The following is a 16,432-nucleotide window of genomic DNA, read 5'->3' on the forward strand; positions in this document are numbered from 1 at the left end:
GTTCGTTTTGGGTGGCTGCGATGGTCGTGGTTTGTTGGCGGATGACGTCCTTCAGCGTGCTGATCAGTTTCCACACCTCCTTGGTGGTGATTCGACCCGCTGGATCCGACGGAGCGAAGATATCTCCACTCCGGGTTCGCTTCCGGCTTTCGACGGTAGTTCTGCCTTCGAGGTCGTCCTCCGTGAAGCTCCCGTTGGTTTCTTGCGTGTTTGTGGGAGGGGTCTCGGGCCCTCCCGCGGGTGGGTCCGCCATCGGTCAGGGGTTAGTTGTTCCCTCTCGGCACACAGTACAGTATCTTAAAGATGCCTTTGACTCCGAAGAGTTGGGTGGTACTGCTCGAAGCCATACAGTATCAACAGCCGATGGAACCTCCTCAGTTGGGAAGTCGAAGAGTGCATGGCGGGAGGAGCTCTGGTCTCTCGGCCGCTGTAGTATATGCAACACATTTCGGGTATGACTGTGCACAATACAAGAATCATCAGGTTCGGGTCGCCAATTCGGTGTTCCGACCATGATGAGTCCTGTTGGACTCCTCCTTGGCTCTTGAGCCGATTCAAAAGCAGAGGCAACAGCGTCAATCAAATAATACATGATTTTTTATCACTATGTGTCCGGCCATCTTTCAGTCTAATTCCGAAGCACTTGTTCGCAAACTTTCCCTTGCTTTTCCTTCAAATTGCCTTTTCCTTTGTCCAGACTTTGGTGTCGTGTAATAATGAGACGGATCCTGATTCTACGTTTACATGTGCTCTGATTGCCAGTCCTGTAACCGTGCCATTGTGCTGGCCGAGGGTAAGACAGCCAAGGCGTTCGTCTCAAACCCCAACGACCTCTCGCCTCTCGTCATGCGAGGGTGTATTTGTTACAATTTAGCTGTTTGGTGGTATTCTTGCCCCTGAGAGCTCGGGACTGTCAGATATCTTGATAGCTTGGTCACACGACGTTGATGAAAGGTGCAGGAGGCAGAATTACCCAAAAGAACTATTTTTCTTTTTCCAAATATTACCGGTAGCCGTTGCGCTGCAGGACCATGTCTCACTTGCTAGGGCCACCAGCAGAGTATCGGATCAGACGGCGAGAGAACTAAATGTCTTCACACGATTCAATATGTTAGTTCTCGTTTTGACTTCATCCAGTCTCTCGAGACACCCCCGTTCAATCTTGGGGATTGAATGTCTGGGCGTCGCAATAGACCTGTATTCCGAGAGAATATACTTCAAGGGGTGCGGAGAGAAAAACAACAACTCAATCGGTACTTCCGAGCACCTGAGAATCTTCCAAGGCAAGGCACAAACAAGACTTCACTAGTTAATCGTGGCTACCACGGCTTGCCTAAAAAACTACGCCACCCTATCTTTATCTTGTGTCCCACGGGGAGATCTGCAGGTACAGACAGAGTAGAACCATGGGATAGTAACGGCTGTGGTTTACTGATAGTGCTAAAATCACCGATGATATTCGAGTTAACTGCCCATAACCAGGAAATAACTCCATCCAGTGAAAAGAAAATGCACTCGCCAAGTCTTCCATCTCGTACTCGCTTCAGTTCAGCGGGTTTAGGACTGGGGGTAGAATTCAACAAGTAACAAGGAAATCGCACAGGGTGAAAGAACAAAACGTCGAATAATGCCAGACGTGCGCCAAGATACGCCGAGCCTCCGCCCCCCGGATGCGTGCGGTAGGCCAAATCTAAGGACCCTTCTTTGCATGTTCATCCTTTCATGGGCAAGTCCTCATCGACCTCGTCCTCCGTTTCGTCGAGTGCTTCGTCCGCGCGATCTGCCAGCCACTCAAAGACTTGCTGCTGGCTTTCGGTCATCATTTCACTCAGCGAAGACTTGCTAGATCTGTACAGCTTGCCGTAGCGCTTGGACGGCTTGCGCTCCTCATTTTTCCAGACGCTGTGAGAGTCGGAGACGAACACCAGCGAGTTCTATAAAAATCAATCACGTTAGTTTGGCTGTGTTCATTTTTCCTCTGCACAGACGATGGTAGGAAATAGAATAGTGGAAACTTACATCCCGGTACCATTTGGACAGCCACACTTGGGTGTTAGAGTTAACAGCACGGACGGGATTCTTAGCCACAAATGAGACGATACCGCTGACGCGCTTGTACATGTTTTCTATTCCGAGTCAGCCACCATCTTCTTCTTTGTCTCCTTGGTAGCCTGGCTTTAGGCGCCAACGCCAAGGAGAAGACAGATTAATGAGCGTCAGGCGTACCTCTGTTGATTAGGAAATTGACAACGCCGGAGAAAGCACCACCAATGCCGAAGAAGAACACTTCCCGCTTCTCATGAAAGCTGTCAAGCAACGCGTCAGCTGGGCGTATTCTGTGAATATATGCGACCACTTACTCGATGTAATTGTCCCACAGGTAGTTCACCAATTCTTCGGTTACAGTGGGACGGTTTTCATCGTCCTTTTCGAACTTTCCGGTGGCCTGATATGGAATAATAAGTCTGGGTCCCGATCTCCTTCGGGTTCGGGAAGATGCCGCGGTGGCACGTACGGGTATCTGGCTGATATGTTTTGGAATGTTCACGTCGATCACAGCGTAGCCTTTGCTGAGAATCCATCCAATGTAATCCTTGATGGTATCGGCCTTGCAAATGTTAGCAATGATGAGTTCGAGTCGGTTGGCAACAATGCTGGGCACACTTACCATCCAACAATTGTGGGCTTCAAGTCTACTGGTCACGGGGTCCGGATAGCCCATGAGCTCTGGTCTGAATTGATCAATTAGCTTCGACCCCATCGGCTTCGGGCGAACTTACGGGTCATGGAAAATGACGATGAGCGGTACGCGCTCATGATAGTTAGCGCTGCGATGATGTCAGTCTTAGTTGGCGAGGAACTTTTGTTGAAAATGTCTTCGAATCCTACCTTGCCAGAACCTGATTCTCAAACGACTTGGAGATCTTCGTGCGGTAGATGAACAGCGGTGTGAGCTTGAAGTGCTCATACAACTGCTGGGCTTGATATTGACGAATCACATCTGCAATCCAATGAGCATTACTCAGCCACTCTTCGTCACCAGATGATCACAAATATGACATACCGTGCAGCCGATCAGCCCCAGTTAGATGTTGAGGCGGCTTGGGGTACATGCACCGCCAGTACTGGGCCTGGATATTCATGACCCGCCCCACGGTCTCAATCGCATCTTGCGTTGGTGTAGTCTTGGACAGGCGGTCTGGAGGTTCCCCCATGAGGGTCTTTGTCACCGCCAACGCAGACTTTGAGATGGATCTGAAATTGTATCCTCCCTGAACACTCGCCCATTAGCCATGGCTAACCGCAGGAGTCAAGAATGAATCAAAAAACATACCTCCAGACAGACCGCAACCTTGCCGTTCGCAAGGGTCATGAGCATGTGGGTCATTTGCGCATAGCACGAGGGCGACACGAAACAACCACCCAGCACATCACCAGCAGCAGCATCAAATCCAGCGGAGACTAATCGTCATTAGCAATGGTATGAAATACGGATAGAGTCAAACGAACTGATGACAAGATCCGGGTCGAACTCCAGGGCGATGGGCATCACCACTTTCTGGAAAGCGTGCATGTAGTCACCATCCCCCATACCCTGGTCGGGCCAGGGGATGTTGACGTTCCTAGAGTTGACAGTGAGTTGAGAGTTCCGGCTAAGCTAACACTCCATGTCCGTCTAAACTCACTTTCCCAGCCCAGGGCCTTCACCGCAGTGATCCCAGTCACCTTCATCGCCACCGGGATAGAACTTGCCGCTCTGATAGACGTGAATCGAGATGTAGAGGACATTGGGATCATTATAGAAAGCTTTCTGGACACCGTTTCCTGTCAAAGTGTCAGTATTTTATTCCACCGCATGAATCATTCCGATGTAAGTCGATCCACCATACCATGATGGACGTCCCTGGAAGGTTTAGTCAGTAAAGTCATGTAAGTTCTGGAGCCAGAAAAGTACGCACCAGTCAAGAATCATAATCTTGCGACATTCGTCGCCAAGAACGTTCTGGCAAACACGTGCGGCTACAGGAACGTTGTTGAACAGACAGAAGCCCATGGCGGTGTCATGCTCGGCGTGATGGCCGGGCGGACGAATGACCGCGATGGCGTTCTTGACCTGTCGGCGAGCAACAGCCAAGCAAGTCTCGATAGCACCTCCAGCTGACAGAAGAGATGAGGTAAAGGTCAGACGGTTGAAATAGATCGAGTCCCGAGTTTTCTCCAGATACACCAACTCCTCATCCGACATGTCTGTTTCTTGGTCAGCGTGCTGCTCAGTGCAAACAGAAAACAGTGATTAATATCATCTTATTTACCTTGAGTGCTTCTAACAAAGGCATAATGAGCCTCGGAATGGATCAGAGTAATTTCCTCCTCGGTGGCGCTGCGGGCATTGATGCGCTTCAGTGGCTGCGGGGCCAAAGGTTGTATCGACTCTGGATCATCCACCAAGCCAGCACGACACAGCTCTTTGTAGATGTAATAGATTCGTCTGGGATCCTCTGGATGCACCTCAGAGGTTGGACGCACTTCGCAGTGGTACCGCATACGGATATCATAACAAAGGCCGGTAGCAAGCGAACCAACTGGGAGACCAGCCCTGACGGCGACTTCTTCGTCGGACCAGTCAGAGTTTGTCTCTACCAGACTATCGCGCTTAACGAGGTTGTCCAGTGAGTTGGTCTCTGAGTCGCTCATCTTGATGCGCTCAGGAGGGGGGGGGCATACCCGTCAAAAGGGTGGATTGGGGTGGAAAGGGATCTGAACCTGAGCCAGGGGAAGGGGATTTTTGAGCAGGTGGAAGAACAGACGGTGCCAAAGTTGAGTCACCGAGGTGACCGAGATGTGTAGAAGGAGGGGGTTGGGTGAGGGAGGAGGAGGAGGGTAAAAAAGGAAGCTTCTGGACCTCCCCCATTATGGTGTCCTCGTCTTCTCCCATCCCAAATTCAGGCAAGGTTGCAAACAATGGAAACAAAAGTATGCAAGAGCAAACACCGCGTCCTCTTCAAATGAGGTTATGGATAATGTTTGACGAGCTTCACTATTTCATGACAAGAGAGCTTGCCGAGTAGGAGCTGTTGTTCTTCAACGTTTGTACTTGCTGTTTCTCAACAAAAGGATTCTCCAGTGCGATAAGGTAATAGCAGTCGCAGATGTGATCAAAAACAACCCTTATTGCAAGGTACACACCCTCTTTCGAGACTGATGTATTGGGTTGCTGGGAGTGGACCTCCGTCCGTATACAACCACGTCCTGGTGGTGGTATTTCCTCGAGAACAAAGACAGCCCACGAAAGAACTGCGGCAGCGCTCTGGTTTCAATCAAATTTGGTACTGTAAAATCAAATTAATGATCATAAACTTCCACAGGGCGGATATCGGCAGGTAAATTGTTGTCCCTACAGAGATGGGGCAATTGCGCAAGGTAGATGGGGGATTCGATGGATGTGCATGTTGGATCCCTTTTGGGTCGCTCGTTCTTATTGCCGGACATTCTACCACTCACCGCTTTAATTGACCGCCTCTGCAAATCCATCCAGCATAGTGCAGTATAGAGACCTAATGGCCGGAAGAGGTGGCTGACTCATTATTATTCACGGTTTAGAGGGCTTTCTTTGATGTTGGAAGATCCATGACACCTGCAGTCCAAATCATAATAAGACCCCATTGGCTAGACATATTGGGTAAAAAGAGCGTTATAAGCTTTAGAAAAGATCTATGCTTTTAAATGTTAAGATGCATATCTAACATGCCAGTCGAGTGAAGATACGTCGATCTGCTATGTGCATAGTTCTTCGCGGCGGATGAATGGAACCTACTGTACAAGGTGTGAATTTCCCTTTTTAGCTAGGTCTCCCCCTGTCAGCTTAGCGCCCTAGCGCCTACTGATACAACATCCCTCGACACCAAAACCTCGTCGACCTAAACTGGCTGGCTTGTAGACCAAGTGAGGACCCGCAAGGTGAAGGCGGTCGGACTTGTATACAACAATCGAGCCCCTTTCTTCGCGTCAGAAAGAGAGTGGGATACTCGATGGTCCACGCCTTTTGATTCAAGACCTGCATTATGTTTCGATTCTGGCAGCGACTGAGGCCTTCATCCATATTCTCACCAGTAAACCAGCATGTTCGATCCCATTGCCGCCCACAGCGAAAGCTATCCGACATCAAAAACAACCCAAGTATACCATCACCACGTCCCTTCTTCTCTCACGGCGCATCCCAGAAGCTATACCCCGAAACCACACCTCCATATAAGTCATTTCTTCTCCTCTCAAATACAACCACCCAGCAAGACATCTTTATCACTAACTATACATTACAGCCCATGATCCTTACTCCTACACTAGTGGAAGATGGCTTCACGGAGACGATCTGCAACGAACCTCCCGCCATATCCAGTTCACTTCTCCGCACTTTGTGATAGAGCTATCACCCTATGTCCCGGGGCAACCAAAATAATCAACTATGAAAAGCGAGATGGGGGCTTCAACAGAGTCTTCCTTTTCACCATGGACAATGGGACTCGTGTCGTGGCACGGTAACCGACTAGTATTTCCAGACCCGAGAGGTTAACGACTAATTCTAAGGTTGCGACAATGACATATCGTATATCTATTTCGTCCCTTTAACCACATACCTACATACACCGCGGGCAGCATCCATACTAACTGTCCCATAGTACAATCCAAACTACCCCTCCCAATCCCCAAAATCCTAGACTGGAACGATACCCCCTCAAACCCCATCGGCGCAGAATACATCATCCAGGAGTCCGTATCCGGTATAAAATTACACCTAGCATGGTCCAACATGAACTCGGAACAACATATGCTATGTACTAAGTCGCTGGTACTGGCGATGAAAGAAATGGCGTCTTAGGGTTTCCTCGCTTATGGGAGTTTGTATTCCGATGATGCGCCGCTTGACTCGTCTCTGAAGATTCCCTTCGGGGAGGGCTTTTGTATTGGACCGCATTGTGGGTCGGTGTTTTTGTAGTCGGGGGCTTGGGGAGCGGGAACTTTATGGGGATTCGAGTCCTGATTGTGGTCCTTGTTAGGTTTGAATTACTTTGCCTCTTATATGACCGGAAGTGCTAATGCAAAGAGCGGGATATTAGGGAATGACCTCTAGAGTTTCTGTAGCGGTTTGATAGAACTTGGATTCTCCCGTTTACCGAAAGAAGACAGCAATGACCAGATTCTCCCTCATCAGGGGTCCATTCAAGAACATATCCGATTATTGAACATCAGTCAACAAGTAATGCAGTGCTTGATCAAGGATAAACGCATTCAAGACTCTGCTACACCGACTTTACTTCATCCAGATTTCCACATGAGGAATATCTACGTCTCAACCGAAGATCCAACAGTCATCACAGGGTTAATAGATTGGCAATCAACGAGCATAGAACCTACTTTCATTTATTCCAACGAGACGCCTGACTTCGCCAGTCTACCCGAACTACCTGGGGAGGACACGTTCGAGAATGGAAAATCCTGAACAAACAGCTGCTGGTAATAAATAAAAAGAAAAAGAGTGGAAAGATGCATCGATCTGTTATCAGACATATGATGTATGCATGAAGGGTTTTGCACCTAAACTACGCCCTGCGAGATTGCTTGATCCGTCTTTATTTCGACTGTTTCAATACTGTCACACGTCATGGCGAGATAGCGCTACAGCGGTCCGTCAGGAGTTACTTGAACTTTCGGCTCGCTGGACAGAACTTGGATGACAGGGTTCTTGCCCGTATTCACCGGATGTAGAGGAACTTCAAGAGCATAAGAGGGATTATGAGGATTTGGAGACCGTGCAGAGACTCAAGCTGTGGCTCAAAAGGTCCCTTTATACGATCTCTGATGGATGGATTCTTGATGATGTATGGATGCCGCGAGAGATGCCCATCGCGCTGCCTATGATGAATGAATACGGACGGCTAAAGAAGCCGAGGATCGGGGGGAGGTGTTGACAGTTGCTAAGGCGGAGAAATTGTGGCCATTTGATGCTAGATAGGTGAAGGACCAGACCGGCTGATCTTTGTTTCAAAAGAATTGACAGATAGCCAGGGTCCCCACTATGTCTACATTCTCGGACGGATAATTTACTAGGTTACGATTTGGACAACAGAACAACAGATTGAACATGAAGAAATGTATTTGTTTCATTATAATGACGTTATCTCGGTTTTTTCCTCGAGGCACTGGCTACCTTGAGCGACCACTTCTAGTAAGCGACGGTCATAAGCAACGAAGCAACCTCAGAGAACACTCCTGATCCCAGGGCTCTGTCCTGATTCCTACTGGCCATCGACCTTGGCGATGTAGGCTGTGAAGAAATGGTTAGCACATGTAATTGTAATCTCCTTGCAGGCAGATATAACTTACCGATCAGGTCAACAACACGGTGAGAGTAACCCCACTCGTTGTCGTACCAGGAGACCAACTTGATGAAGTTGGGGTTCAGGGCAATACCAGCCTTGGCATCGAAGATGGAAGAGTGGTCGTCACCGTTCAGGTCAGTGGAGACAATGTCGTCCTCGGTGTAGCCGAGGATGCCCTTGAGCTCGTTCTCGGAGGCCTTCTTGATGACGGCCTTGATCTCCTCGTAGGTGGCAGACTTCTCAATGCGGCAGGTCAGGTCAACGACGGAGACGTTGGCGGTGGGGACACGCATGGACATGCCGGTCAGCTTGCCGTTCAGGGCGGGGATGACCTTGCCGACAGCCTTGGCGGCACCGGTGGAGGAGGGGATGATGTTCTGGGCCGCAGTACGGCCACCACGCCAGTCCTTAGCGGAGGGACCGTCGACAGTCTTCTGGGTGGCAGTGTAGGAGTGGATGGTGGTCATCAGACCCTCAACGAGACCGAAGTTGTCGTTGATAACCTTTGCGAGGGGAGCCAGGCAGTTGGTGGTGCAGGAGGCGTTGGAGAGGACGTTGATGTCGGACTTGTACTCGTTGTTGTTGACACCCATAACGAACATGGGGGCATCGGCGGAGGGGGCGGAGATGATGACCTTCTTGGCACCACCCTTCAAGTGGGCGGAGGCCTTCTCGGTGGTGGTGAACACACCGGTGGACTCGACGACGTAGGTAGCGCCGGTCTCAGCCCAGGGGATGGTAGCGGGGTCACGCTCGGAGTAGAAGCGGATCTTCTTGCCGTTGACGATCAGGCCGGTGGTGCCATCGATCTCGATGGTGCCCTTGAACTGACCGTGGGTGGAGTCGTACTTGAGCATGTAGGCCTGAATGATTGGATAGGTCAGTGATCAGTGGATTTTGTGTATTGCATGATGTGAATGCGGGGCAGCCAAATCGACCGAGGGTCCAATCCCCTAGCAGGTCGTACGGCACCCCCCGTCACCAACATCAGCATCAAATTGAGGGAGAACGTACAGCGTAGTGGACCTCAATGAAGGGGTCGTTGACAGCGACGACATCGACACCGCCATCGGCGATACTGGGAGGGATGTTAGGATGCTTTTCGTTTTGGCCAATTCGCGTCCCACGAAAACCGTGGACACTGATGCGGGGATGAGCAAGTCAACTTACGCATTGCGGAAGACCTGAAAGACACGGGTTAGCTCAAACTTGGATGGTGCCTCTACCCCGGAGGTGAGGCGGGGGGTAACAGATGAGAGAAACTTACAATGCGGCCAATACGACCGAAACCGTTGATACCGACCTGGAGGAACGAGTGTGAGTGTGAGAGCGCGGTGGCATGGTGCGACCCGAAGCGCATACCTTGGGAACCATGTTTGCGGTGATTTTTTCTTCTGTAGGAGCTTGTGAGCTTGAGCTGCGGATAGCAAGGCGGGGGGTGGGGTGGCGGGAGGGGTAAAGAAGTCAAGAGGAGGGGAGGATGGGAGAGGGAGGAGGGAAGATGGTAGCGAGTGATTAGGGGGAGATGAATTGAAGCTTACCTTGGAAGAGTGATAAGATGGGGAAAAGGATAGGATTGGAGATGGGGAAGAGAAAGAGAAGAAAGAAAGATCAGGAGGGGGAAGCAGAGGCAGAAGTAGTTTTTTGGAAGGGCTGACGCAACGACGGAATCACTCTGTTTCTGTATGTATTGGAGTAGTTTACGAGGTGTACGAGGGGTTAGTTACTATAGTTACTATGGTGATTATTACTACGGAGTATATCATAGTACAATCATGTATTTCTAATGATTATTGTACTGTGAATACATCCTCCAGTATATTACGGGAGCTACACCGAGAGGCCCAGCCAAGTAGTAGATGGTATGCTCTAACAGCTCTCCCACAGCTTCACCGGTCCGCCTTGGGATCAACTTGCGACATCCTGATTATACTATGTGATCATATACTATTAACTATTGTCTATCAAGTTCCTCATCTGTAATTCAATCATACAGAATCCATACATACAATAACCATAAGTATCATATGAATTCAATTGAATAATAATTACCCTACAGTATCAGCGCATTTCCCGGTCATTGCCGCCCGCAGCCCTGCCCAGCGCCCCTTTCCGGTTTCATACACCGGGGAAAGCAGGAAGCCTCACGATATACGCTGCTACAATCCCTCGGTAGACCAATGAGCATCCACTGATCCTCGGTCGGGTTCTCGTTCTACCTCGGAGACACCATGGACTCGAGAATCTTTTGCCCGAGCATTCGGGTTGGGAAGGGGAGGAGTATGAGGGATCACGATAATGGGATAATGGTGGGAAGCGTTTTGCCCGTGGTGGTTGTGTTTCCCGGGGGGTTGTGGGTATTCCAAAGCTATGACGATGGAGGGGTGGAGGGGGGAAGAGAGGGAGGAGGGGCAAAATAGAGTGGATGATGCCACGACTGAGGGGCAAAAGGTACAAAGTAGAGGGTACTTGATATTGTTAGGAATGAACCAGTAGAAAGAGAGTACAAGGTACAAGCCAGTGTACCATAACTCATCCTGTCTACATCCTACAGCAAGTATACATCCTCATCTATACAGTGTATGATCAATACCAATCATTCTCCAGTCATCTCCAATACTGTCAATGCTAGTAACATGGTTACCAATATGACTCTGGATGACTATGGATCAATAATCCTCTCCTGATATCCCATCTTCCCATCTCATTGGAGCCCAGTCCATCACCGCATGCGGTGGATGGCCAGCGGGTTAGCTCAAAACAGCTTGCGGTGGACCGGTGTATAAAGAGAGCCACCACCCCCCGCCCTAAAAACAGTCACCGGAGAGATGTGTACCACCACGGGATACGGCAGACTTTTTTCAGCCTTTGAACAGTCTGGAGACTGTCAGTCAAATGCCGAAATGCAGGCATCTGAATGGCTCTGATGATCTGATTTGATATTGGACACCGTGGTTATTTTAGAATGAAACCTGCTGGATATGGCAATTTCTCAAGCTTATAAATCCCGAGTATCCCCCCTGTTGCGCCCCCGCGGCACCCCTCATCCGAGCGGCGAGGAGGCGAAAATCCCAATTTGATATCAAATCATCAATGACATCGAGGTCTTTGACCGCTTCGATGGATTGGCTTGACTACCGATGGGTGTCCTTCTGATATGCGGAAACCACCGAATAATGTGACCTGTGGGATATGCGCGGAGTCGCGGCTAAGCGGTGGAACACCGGGGAAACTAACACATTAGGACTCAACACAATAGAGCAGCACAACCCTCCTGTGCCCTTTTTGGGATATCACTGCATCACTGTATCACTGCATGGCCATGTGCATGGATGCACGGATCCAGAGATAATGCATGACTACCGTTGAGGCTCTCGCACTCGAACTAGGATCCGGAACAGTCTTCTATAATCTTACATAGCCTATCCAAGGGCTGGACGAGATGTTAAAGATTATCGTTGAAGATTCGCGACGGCTAAACTTCCGCTTGATGCCAATGCCATAAAGGGGAGGGTAAAGATATGAGATATAATACAGTCACAAAGAAGCAATTATCCGTGAACCATGACCGGCTCATACTCCAACCTGGACCCAGGAGGAGCGGAAGCAAGAACACTCTATTTATTCCAAAAGAGACTCCATTTCCACACCCTGATCTTCCTCTCATTGTCCATGTCATTTCCAAAACTCCATGGGCGTATGCATTTACTCCTCCTTGACACCACCACGGTAGTTCTTCTCGGCGTTCTCAATGGAAGCCTTGTCGCTCTTGGGCTGGCCCTGGGACATGAAGCCACCGGCGCTCTTGAAGGGACGGGCCAGGTCACCAGTGGCGGGCTTGCCGAACACGTGGATCTTGACCAGGTTGGCCTCGAAAGCGCCCTTCAAGGGGATGATGGACTGGATGAGGAGGGGGTTGGTGTACTTCATGTACAGGTGCATGACGGCCATCATGCCAACACCCATCAGCTGGCTGCGGATCAGCTGGCGCAGCTGTCCCTTGTCGTAGTCCATGTTGGTGGTGGTGACAGGCTTGGCCTCCTCGCCGGTAGCCATGGGGGCGGGCTCGACGTACTTGAGGGTGGTCATATCTATATCGCAAAGAGAGAGCAGTTAGTTAATGTTGCAAAGACATCTTCTTGCAAGTGTTGAAGATTGGGCACGTGCGACAATAGTTTGCGCGATGATCAGGGGGAAGAACACGATCGCACGCGATCAAAAACATACCCTTCTTGGCGTTGATCTTGGCCTGAGTGTAGAGGTAGATACCCAGGATGATAACGTTGGACAGGATATACAAGCCACGAACGCCCATCAGGACATTAGGATCCTCAAAGGGAACCTTCTTGGCCAGCTGCATCATCACAAGGATGATTCCAAGGTTGGTACTGTAAGAGGATTATCAGTCAGTCGACATGAACACGAATGGCCATCGCATTATCCTCAGAAAGAGACAAGGACATACACTTGAGCGGAGACCATTTTGCCGAGAGTTGAACCTGTAAACCGGGGTGGAGTTGAAGCAGAGAAGATGAAAGGAAGATGATCGGAGCGGAGAGAACGGTAAAACCCAAACTGGTCGTTTGCCTCCCCGGGCCACCTGGCGTTCTGGCGATCGGACAAACTGTTCTCCCGGGCGACGTTATCAGGTAAAGGTCACATGACCTGCCACGCCTGCCCGCACGGGTTTCGAGAATCAGCCTGTCCCAGCATCACCGTTGAAGATATCTGCTTCGACAGCGACATTTATACAACTATCCACTCACATTCTATGGAAACTTGAAGCTGGTCAGCCATGCGAAACCTTCTCATGCCTGCCAACTTTATGAACTGGCCCAAGCCGGGATGAACCGGTGGTGGTGGAAGGGAAGCCAAGGGCCCGCAAACGGGCTCTTACTTTGCTCTGGCTGACCACTCCCACGCCGCGATACCAAAGGGACCAAATTGGTTACATATTCTCATATGTTAACTGATTGCATTGAGAATAGCCATTGCTATCTCTCTTGTCGTTCTTTGCATCGACTCCCCCATCACACAAGCCGACAATCAGATAAACTGCGGCGGGTTTTGGGCGACCTTGAGATGACTACCGCTTTGGGACTAGCGCCGGGCCCGCGGTCGCAGTCTTTAGCGACCGGGACGGTTGGACATTTCTGACTTCTCCATCCATCAACAACGCGCGTGCCTTTCGATATCTTGATATCGCAACTTCATCTCCCCGCTACTCGCCCGATCGCGAATCCATTACTATCCGCGCCCTCACTCTATATCTCAACAACCCCACCCGAATCTCTATTCAAGATGCCTGGCGGAAAGGGAAAGTCCATCGGTGGAAAGGGTGGCTCCAAGGACTCGGCGGGGAAGGCCCAGAAGTCTCACAGCGCTAAGGCTGGTCTGCAGGTGAGTCGTTGAGTCAGGCAGGAGATGTTGAGCGCAGATGAAAGGACATGCGATAGGGGTCCAGGTAGCCTCTCGATGGATGGGGGAAAGACGCGTCGAACTTCGACCCTTCCCCTCACTGCCTGGACTCATAATGGTTGGAGTGACTTTTCGCATCGTGCCACCTTATCGCATATCCTCTCGCTCGTTCGTCGCGATCTCGTCGCGCTTGTTTAATCGCGCTGTCCCGCCAGTACTAACATGAGTTCCCCCTCGTCTAGTTCCCCTGTGGTCGTGTCAAGCGTTTCTTGAAGAACAACACCCAGAATAAGATGCGTGTCGGTGCTAAGGGTAAGTCCATCCCACTTTCCTTGTATTCCCCGATGCTTAATGCTGACCAAATCTAGCTGCTGTCTACGTGACCGCAGTTCTCGAGTACCTGACTGCCGAAGTGCTGGAGTTGGCCGGTAACGCCGCCAAGGACCTCAAGGTCAAGCGTATCACCCCTCGTCACTTGCAGTTGGCCATTCGTGGTGACGAAGAGCTGGATACCCTCATCCGCGCCACCATCGCCTTCGGTGGTGTCCTGCCCCGCATCAACCGCGCGCTGCTGCTGAAGGTTGAGCAGAAGAAGAAGGGCAAGCCCGAGATCTAAATGGAGACTTGGATCTGTGTTCTTGAAGAGAATGATTGACGCGCGACCGGCAGGTTTCGGAACATGATGACACGATCTCTTTTTCCTCTGCTCCCACCTTAAGGTCCTTTCTCCCTCTCCTTCTCGCGCTCTCTCTCTCTCTCCTCTCAAGGTCTCTTTTTTGTCCTTTTTTTTCTTCACGGCGCGCGACTTTGATGTATTGTCTTGTCTATTCCCCGGTTTTTTTTCTCTTTCTTTTTTCTGTTTCTTACGTGTTGGATTCGTGTGATGTCTATTTCGAGTTTCACAGGGCGCTGTAATGGGAAAATGGGGGATATCCTAGTAGTGTAGAAATTACTACTTTTATACTTTTGATTCAATCATTGTTTACTCGTAGTATTTATTTATTATTCACGATCTCATCTTCGTCTTGAAGACATGTAAGTAAAGACATTCTGCACCTCTCCGTGCCCCGGCCGAAACAATCCGTATCCGAGTTGGGGAGATCAATAATAAACAAAAAACGACCCGCGGGACATTCCTCACGCCCGCCACAATGTATCTCTGGCATGGAACTTGGAACCCCAGCCTCATCTCTCCATCGCGTCGCAGTGAATTTATCATTCACAAGCAGAGAGGAATAAAAATGAAAATAAAAGATAAAAGTAATAAGCACCGGTGTTATCATGCAGAGCCGCAAAATTCATCATTTCCATGGACTGATACCTAATCGCCAAGGTGACTTGGGACTAGACCGTCGACGTGCATGGACGATACGGGGGATCGACAGGGACGTTGGATTTGAATTTGATTTGCCGAGATATAGATTATAATAACAGTGGGATATTATAGAGTGGAACGCTGGAGTTATATGGCTACTAGGTAGGTTAGGTTTCTGAATAACTCAGATGCATCTCGCATATACTGCTGCTATACACATCCTTGCAGATGCTTGCTCGCGGTAAGTTTCGAATTTGTAATTTGTATGGCCGACTCGTATATTCGAAGGAGAGAATAGACACATCTAGTCTTTTCTAATTAGAGCCTACGAGTAAACGAGGATAAGATACATGGAGTGTTGGAAGTTCAGAGTTACAATATTGAAGGAAAAGCCCCCTATTCTGAAAGAGATACATACCCGATGCGAGAGAAGTCCTCATCCTCGTCCACGATGGAGGGGAGGATTTAAATGCATAGAGAGGGAGTTCAGAATCAACAATGTAGCGTAGAACCTAGAAAATACCTACATGCATAGCTGAAGGTATTATAAACAATCTAGGTAACACCATAAGAGTCAACGCTGAAGTCCTTCATCCATTGTTCAAGCCTCTTTCATGTCTGCGAGATAGAGACTGCACCAAAAGCAGACACCATCACGCAAACAGATTCATCAAGAGGAGAGACAATTCATGTAAGAACATCTCCGCCACATCAGGTATATGAAGAGATACACAACCGCTCATCTCCCCGGAACGTCACATCACACATTAGGGGGGTTCAGATACGGACGGCATCAAGAAAAAGGACGAGAAGAGAAGAGAAGTCGAAAAGTAAATCGGGCCAAACATTAAATCGATCAAATCGCCCCCCATGTACAAACTAAAACAGGCAAGAGAAATATGCAAATGCTGAGATTGTCGTGTCTCCCGTCGTTATGGACGGGGTTCTTTTGGTCATTCTTCGTATGCGTCCCGCGTCACCAAAGAGCACTGTATCTGGACATCGTGAGATCATCATCATCATCGCGAGAGAAACGATAGCGATCAGGAGGGAAAGAGATATTCCGAGGGATGCAGTGTCCGGGGAACACCAAGTAACAAAGCCATGGTGAAGATTTGCATGCATGAAACAGCGCCCGCAGGAAAGGTTGAAAAAGAGAAGTAAAAAAAGAAGACAGAAAAAAACAGAAAGATAAAAGAAGATAAAATCAACGAAATCAAGTCCAGAGTTTCATTCAAAGAGTAAATGGGAATGCTCGAATATTCTCTCCAACAGAGGGAGCAGGGAGATCAAACAAAGAGCAGATCATCCCCCATCCCCA

The 16,432-nt window shown here is 49.5% G+C and overlaps 6 protein-coding genes across 6 annotated transcripts; 3 read left to right on the forward strand and 3 right to left on the reverse strand.

Moving 5' to 3' along the window:
- Nucleotides 1–1,712: 1,712 nt before the first annotated feature.
- hdaA (histone deacetylase hdaA) lies at nt 1,713–4,695 on the reverse strand (the record flags this gene model as incomplete). Its single annotated transcript, XM_057150103.1, has 15 exons — nt 1,713–1,934; nt 2,020–2,126; nt 2,227–2,306; nt 2,361–2,446; nt 2,516–2,608; nt 2,669–2,732; nt 2,781–2,828; nt 2,890–3,001; nt 3,065–3,272; nt 3,335–3,462; nt 3,511–3,623; nt 3,687–3,825; nt 3,891–3,904; nt 3,960–4,248; nt 4,314–4,695. 15 exons carry the CDS (start codon nt 4,693–4,695, stop codon nt 1,713–1,715), a joined length of 2,085 nt encoding a protein of 694 aa, XP_057013757.1.
- Nucleotides 4,696–6,507: 1,812 nt separating this feature from the next.
- N7473_004164 (uncharacterized protein) lies at nt 6,508–7,498 on the forward strand (the record flags this gene model as incomplete). Its single annotated transcript, XM_057150104.1, has 6 exons — nt 6,508–6,536; nt 6,558–6,604; nt 6,678–6,847; nt 6,878–6,974; nt 6,995–7,055; nt 7,141–7,498. 6 exons carry the CDS (start codon nt 6,508–6,510, stop codon nt 7,496–7,498), a joined length of 762 nt encoding a protein of 253 aa, XP_057013758.1.
- A 44-nt stretch (nt 7,499–7,542) lies between these two features.
- On the forward strand, nt 7,543–7,967 carry N7473_004165 (uncharacterized protein; the record flags this gene model as incomplete). The annotated part of the gene is given in 3 exon segments (XM_057150105.1): nt 7,543–7,571; nt 7,584–7,747; nt 7,765–7,967. 3 exon segments carry the CDS (start codon nt 7,543–7,545, stop codon nt 7,965–7,967), a joined length of 396 nt encoding a protein of 131 aa, XP_057013759.1.
- Nucleotides 7,968–8,134: 167 nt separating this feature from the next.
- On the reverse strand, nt 8,135–10,085 carry gpdA (glyceraldehyde 3-phosphate dehydrogenase GpdA). The gene is made up of 7 exons (XM_057150106.1): nt 9,920–10,085; nt 9,741–9,772; nt 9,646–9,681; nt 9,549–9,562; nt 9,393–9,456; nt 8,383–9,241; nt 8,135–8,323 (listed from the first exon to the last, which is right to left on the reverse strand). The coding sequence occupies exons 2-7, from the start codon at nt 9,750–9,752 to the stop codon at nt 8,295–8,297; spliced, it is 1,014 nt and encodes a 337-aa protein (XP_057013760.1). The 5' UTR covers nt 9,753–9,772; nt 9,920–10,085; the 3' UTR covers nt 8,135–8,294.
- Nucleotides 10,086–12,083: 1,998 nt separating this feature from the next.
- Nucleotides 12,084–12,860, reverse strand: N7473_004167 (PHO88 family protein; the record flags this gene model as incomplete). The annotated part of the gene is made up of 3 exons (XM_057150107.1): nt 12,084–12,469; nt 12,606–12,766; nt 12,844–12,860. 3 exons carry the CDS (start codon nt 12,858–12,860, stop codon nt 12,084–12,086), a joined length of 564 nt encoding a protein of 187 aa, XP_057013761.1.
- Nucleotides 12,861–13,679: 819 nt separating this feature from the next.
- Nucleotides 13,680–14,412, forward strand: htz1 (histone H2AZ; the record flags this gene model as incomplete). The annotated part of the gene is made up of 3 exons (XM_057150108.1): nt 13,680–13,778; nt 14,039–14,108; nt 14,165–14,412. The coding sequence occupies 3 exons, from the start codon at nt 13,680–13,682 to the stop codon at nt 14,410–14,412; spliced, it is 417 nt and encodes a 138-aa protein (XP_057013762.1).
- Nucleotides 14,413–16,432: the final 2,020 nt, after the last annotated feature.

Source organism: Penicillium subrubescens, assembly GCF_028828155.1.
Source record: "Penicillium subrubescens strain IBT 31985 chromosome Unknown utg000002l_segment0_segment0, whole genome shotgun sequence".
NCBI lineage: Eukaryota > Fungi > Ascomycota > Eurotiomycetes > Eurotiales > Aspergillaceae > Penicillium > Penicillium subrubescens.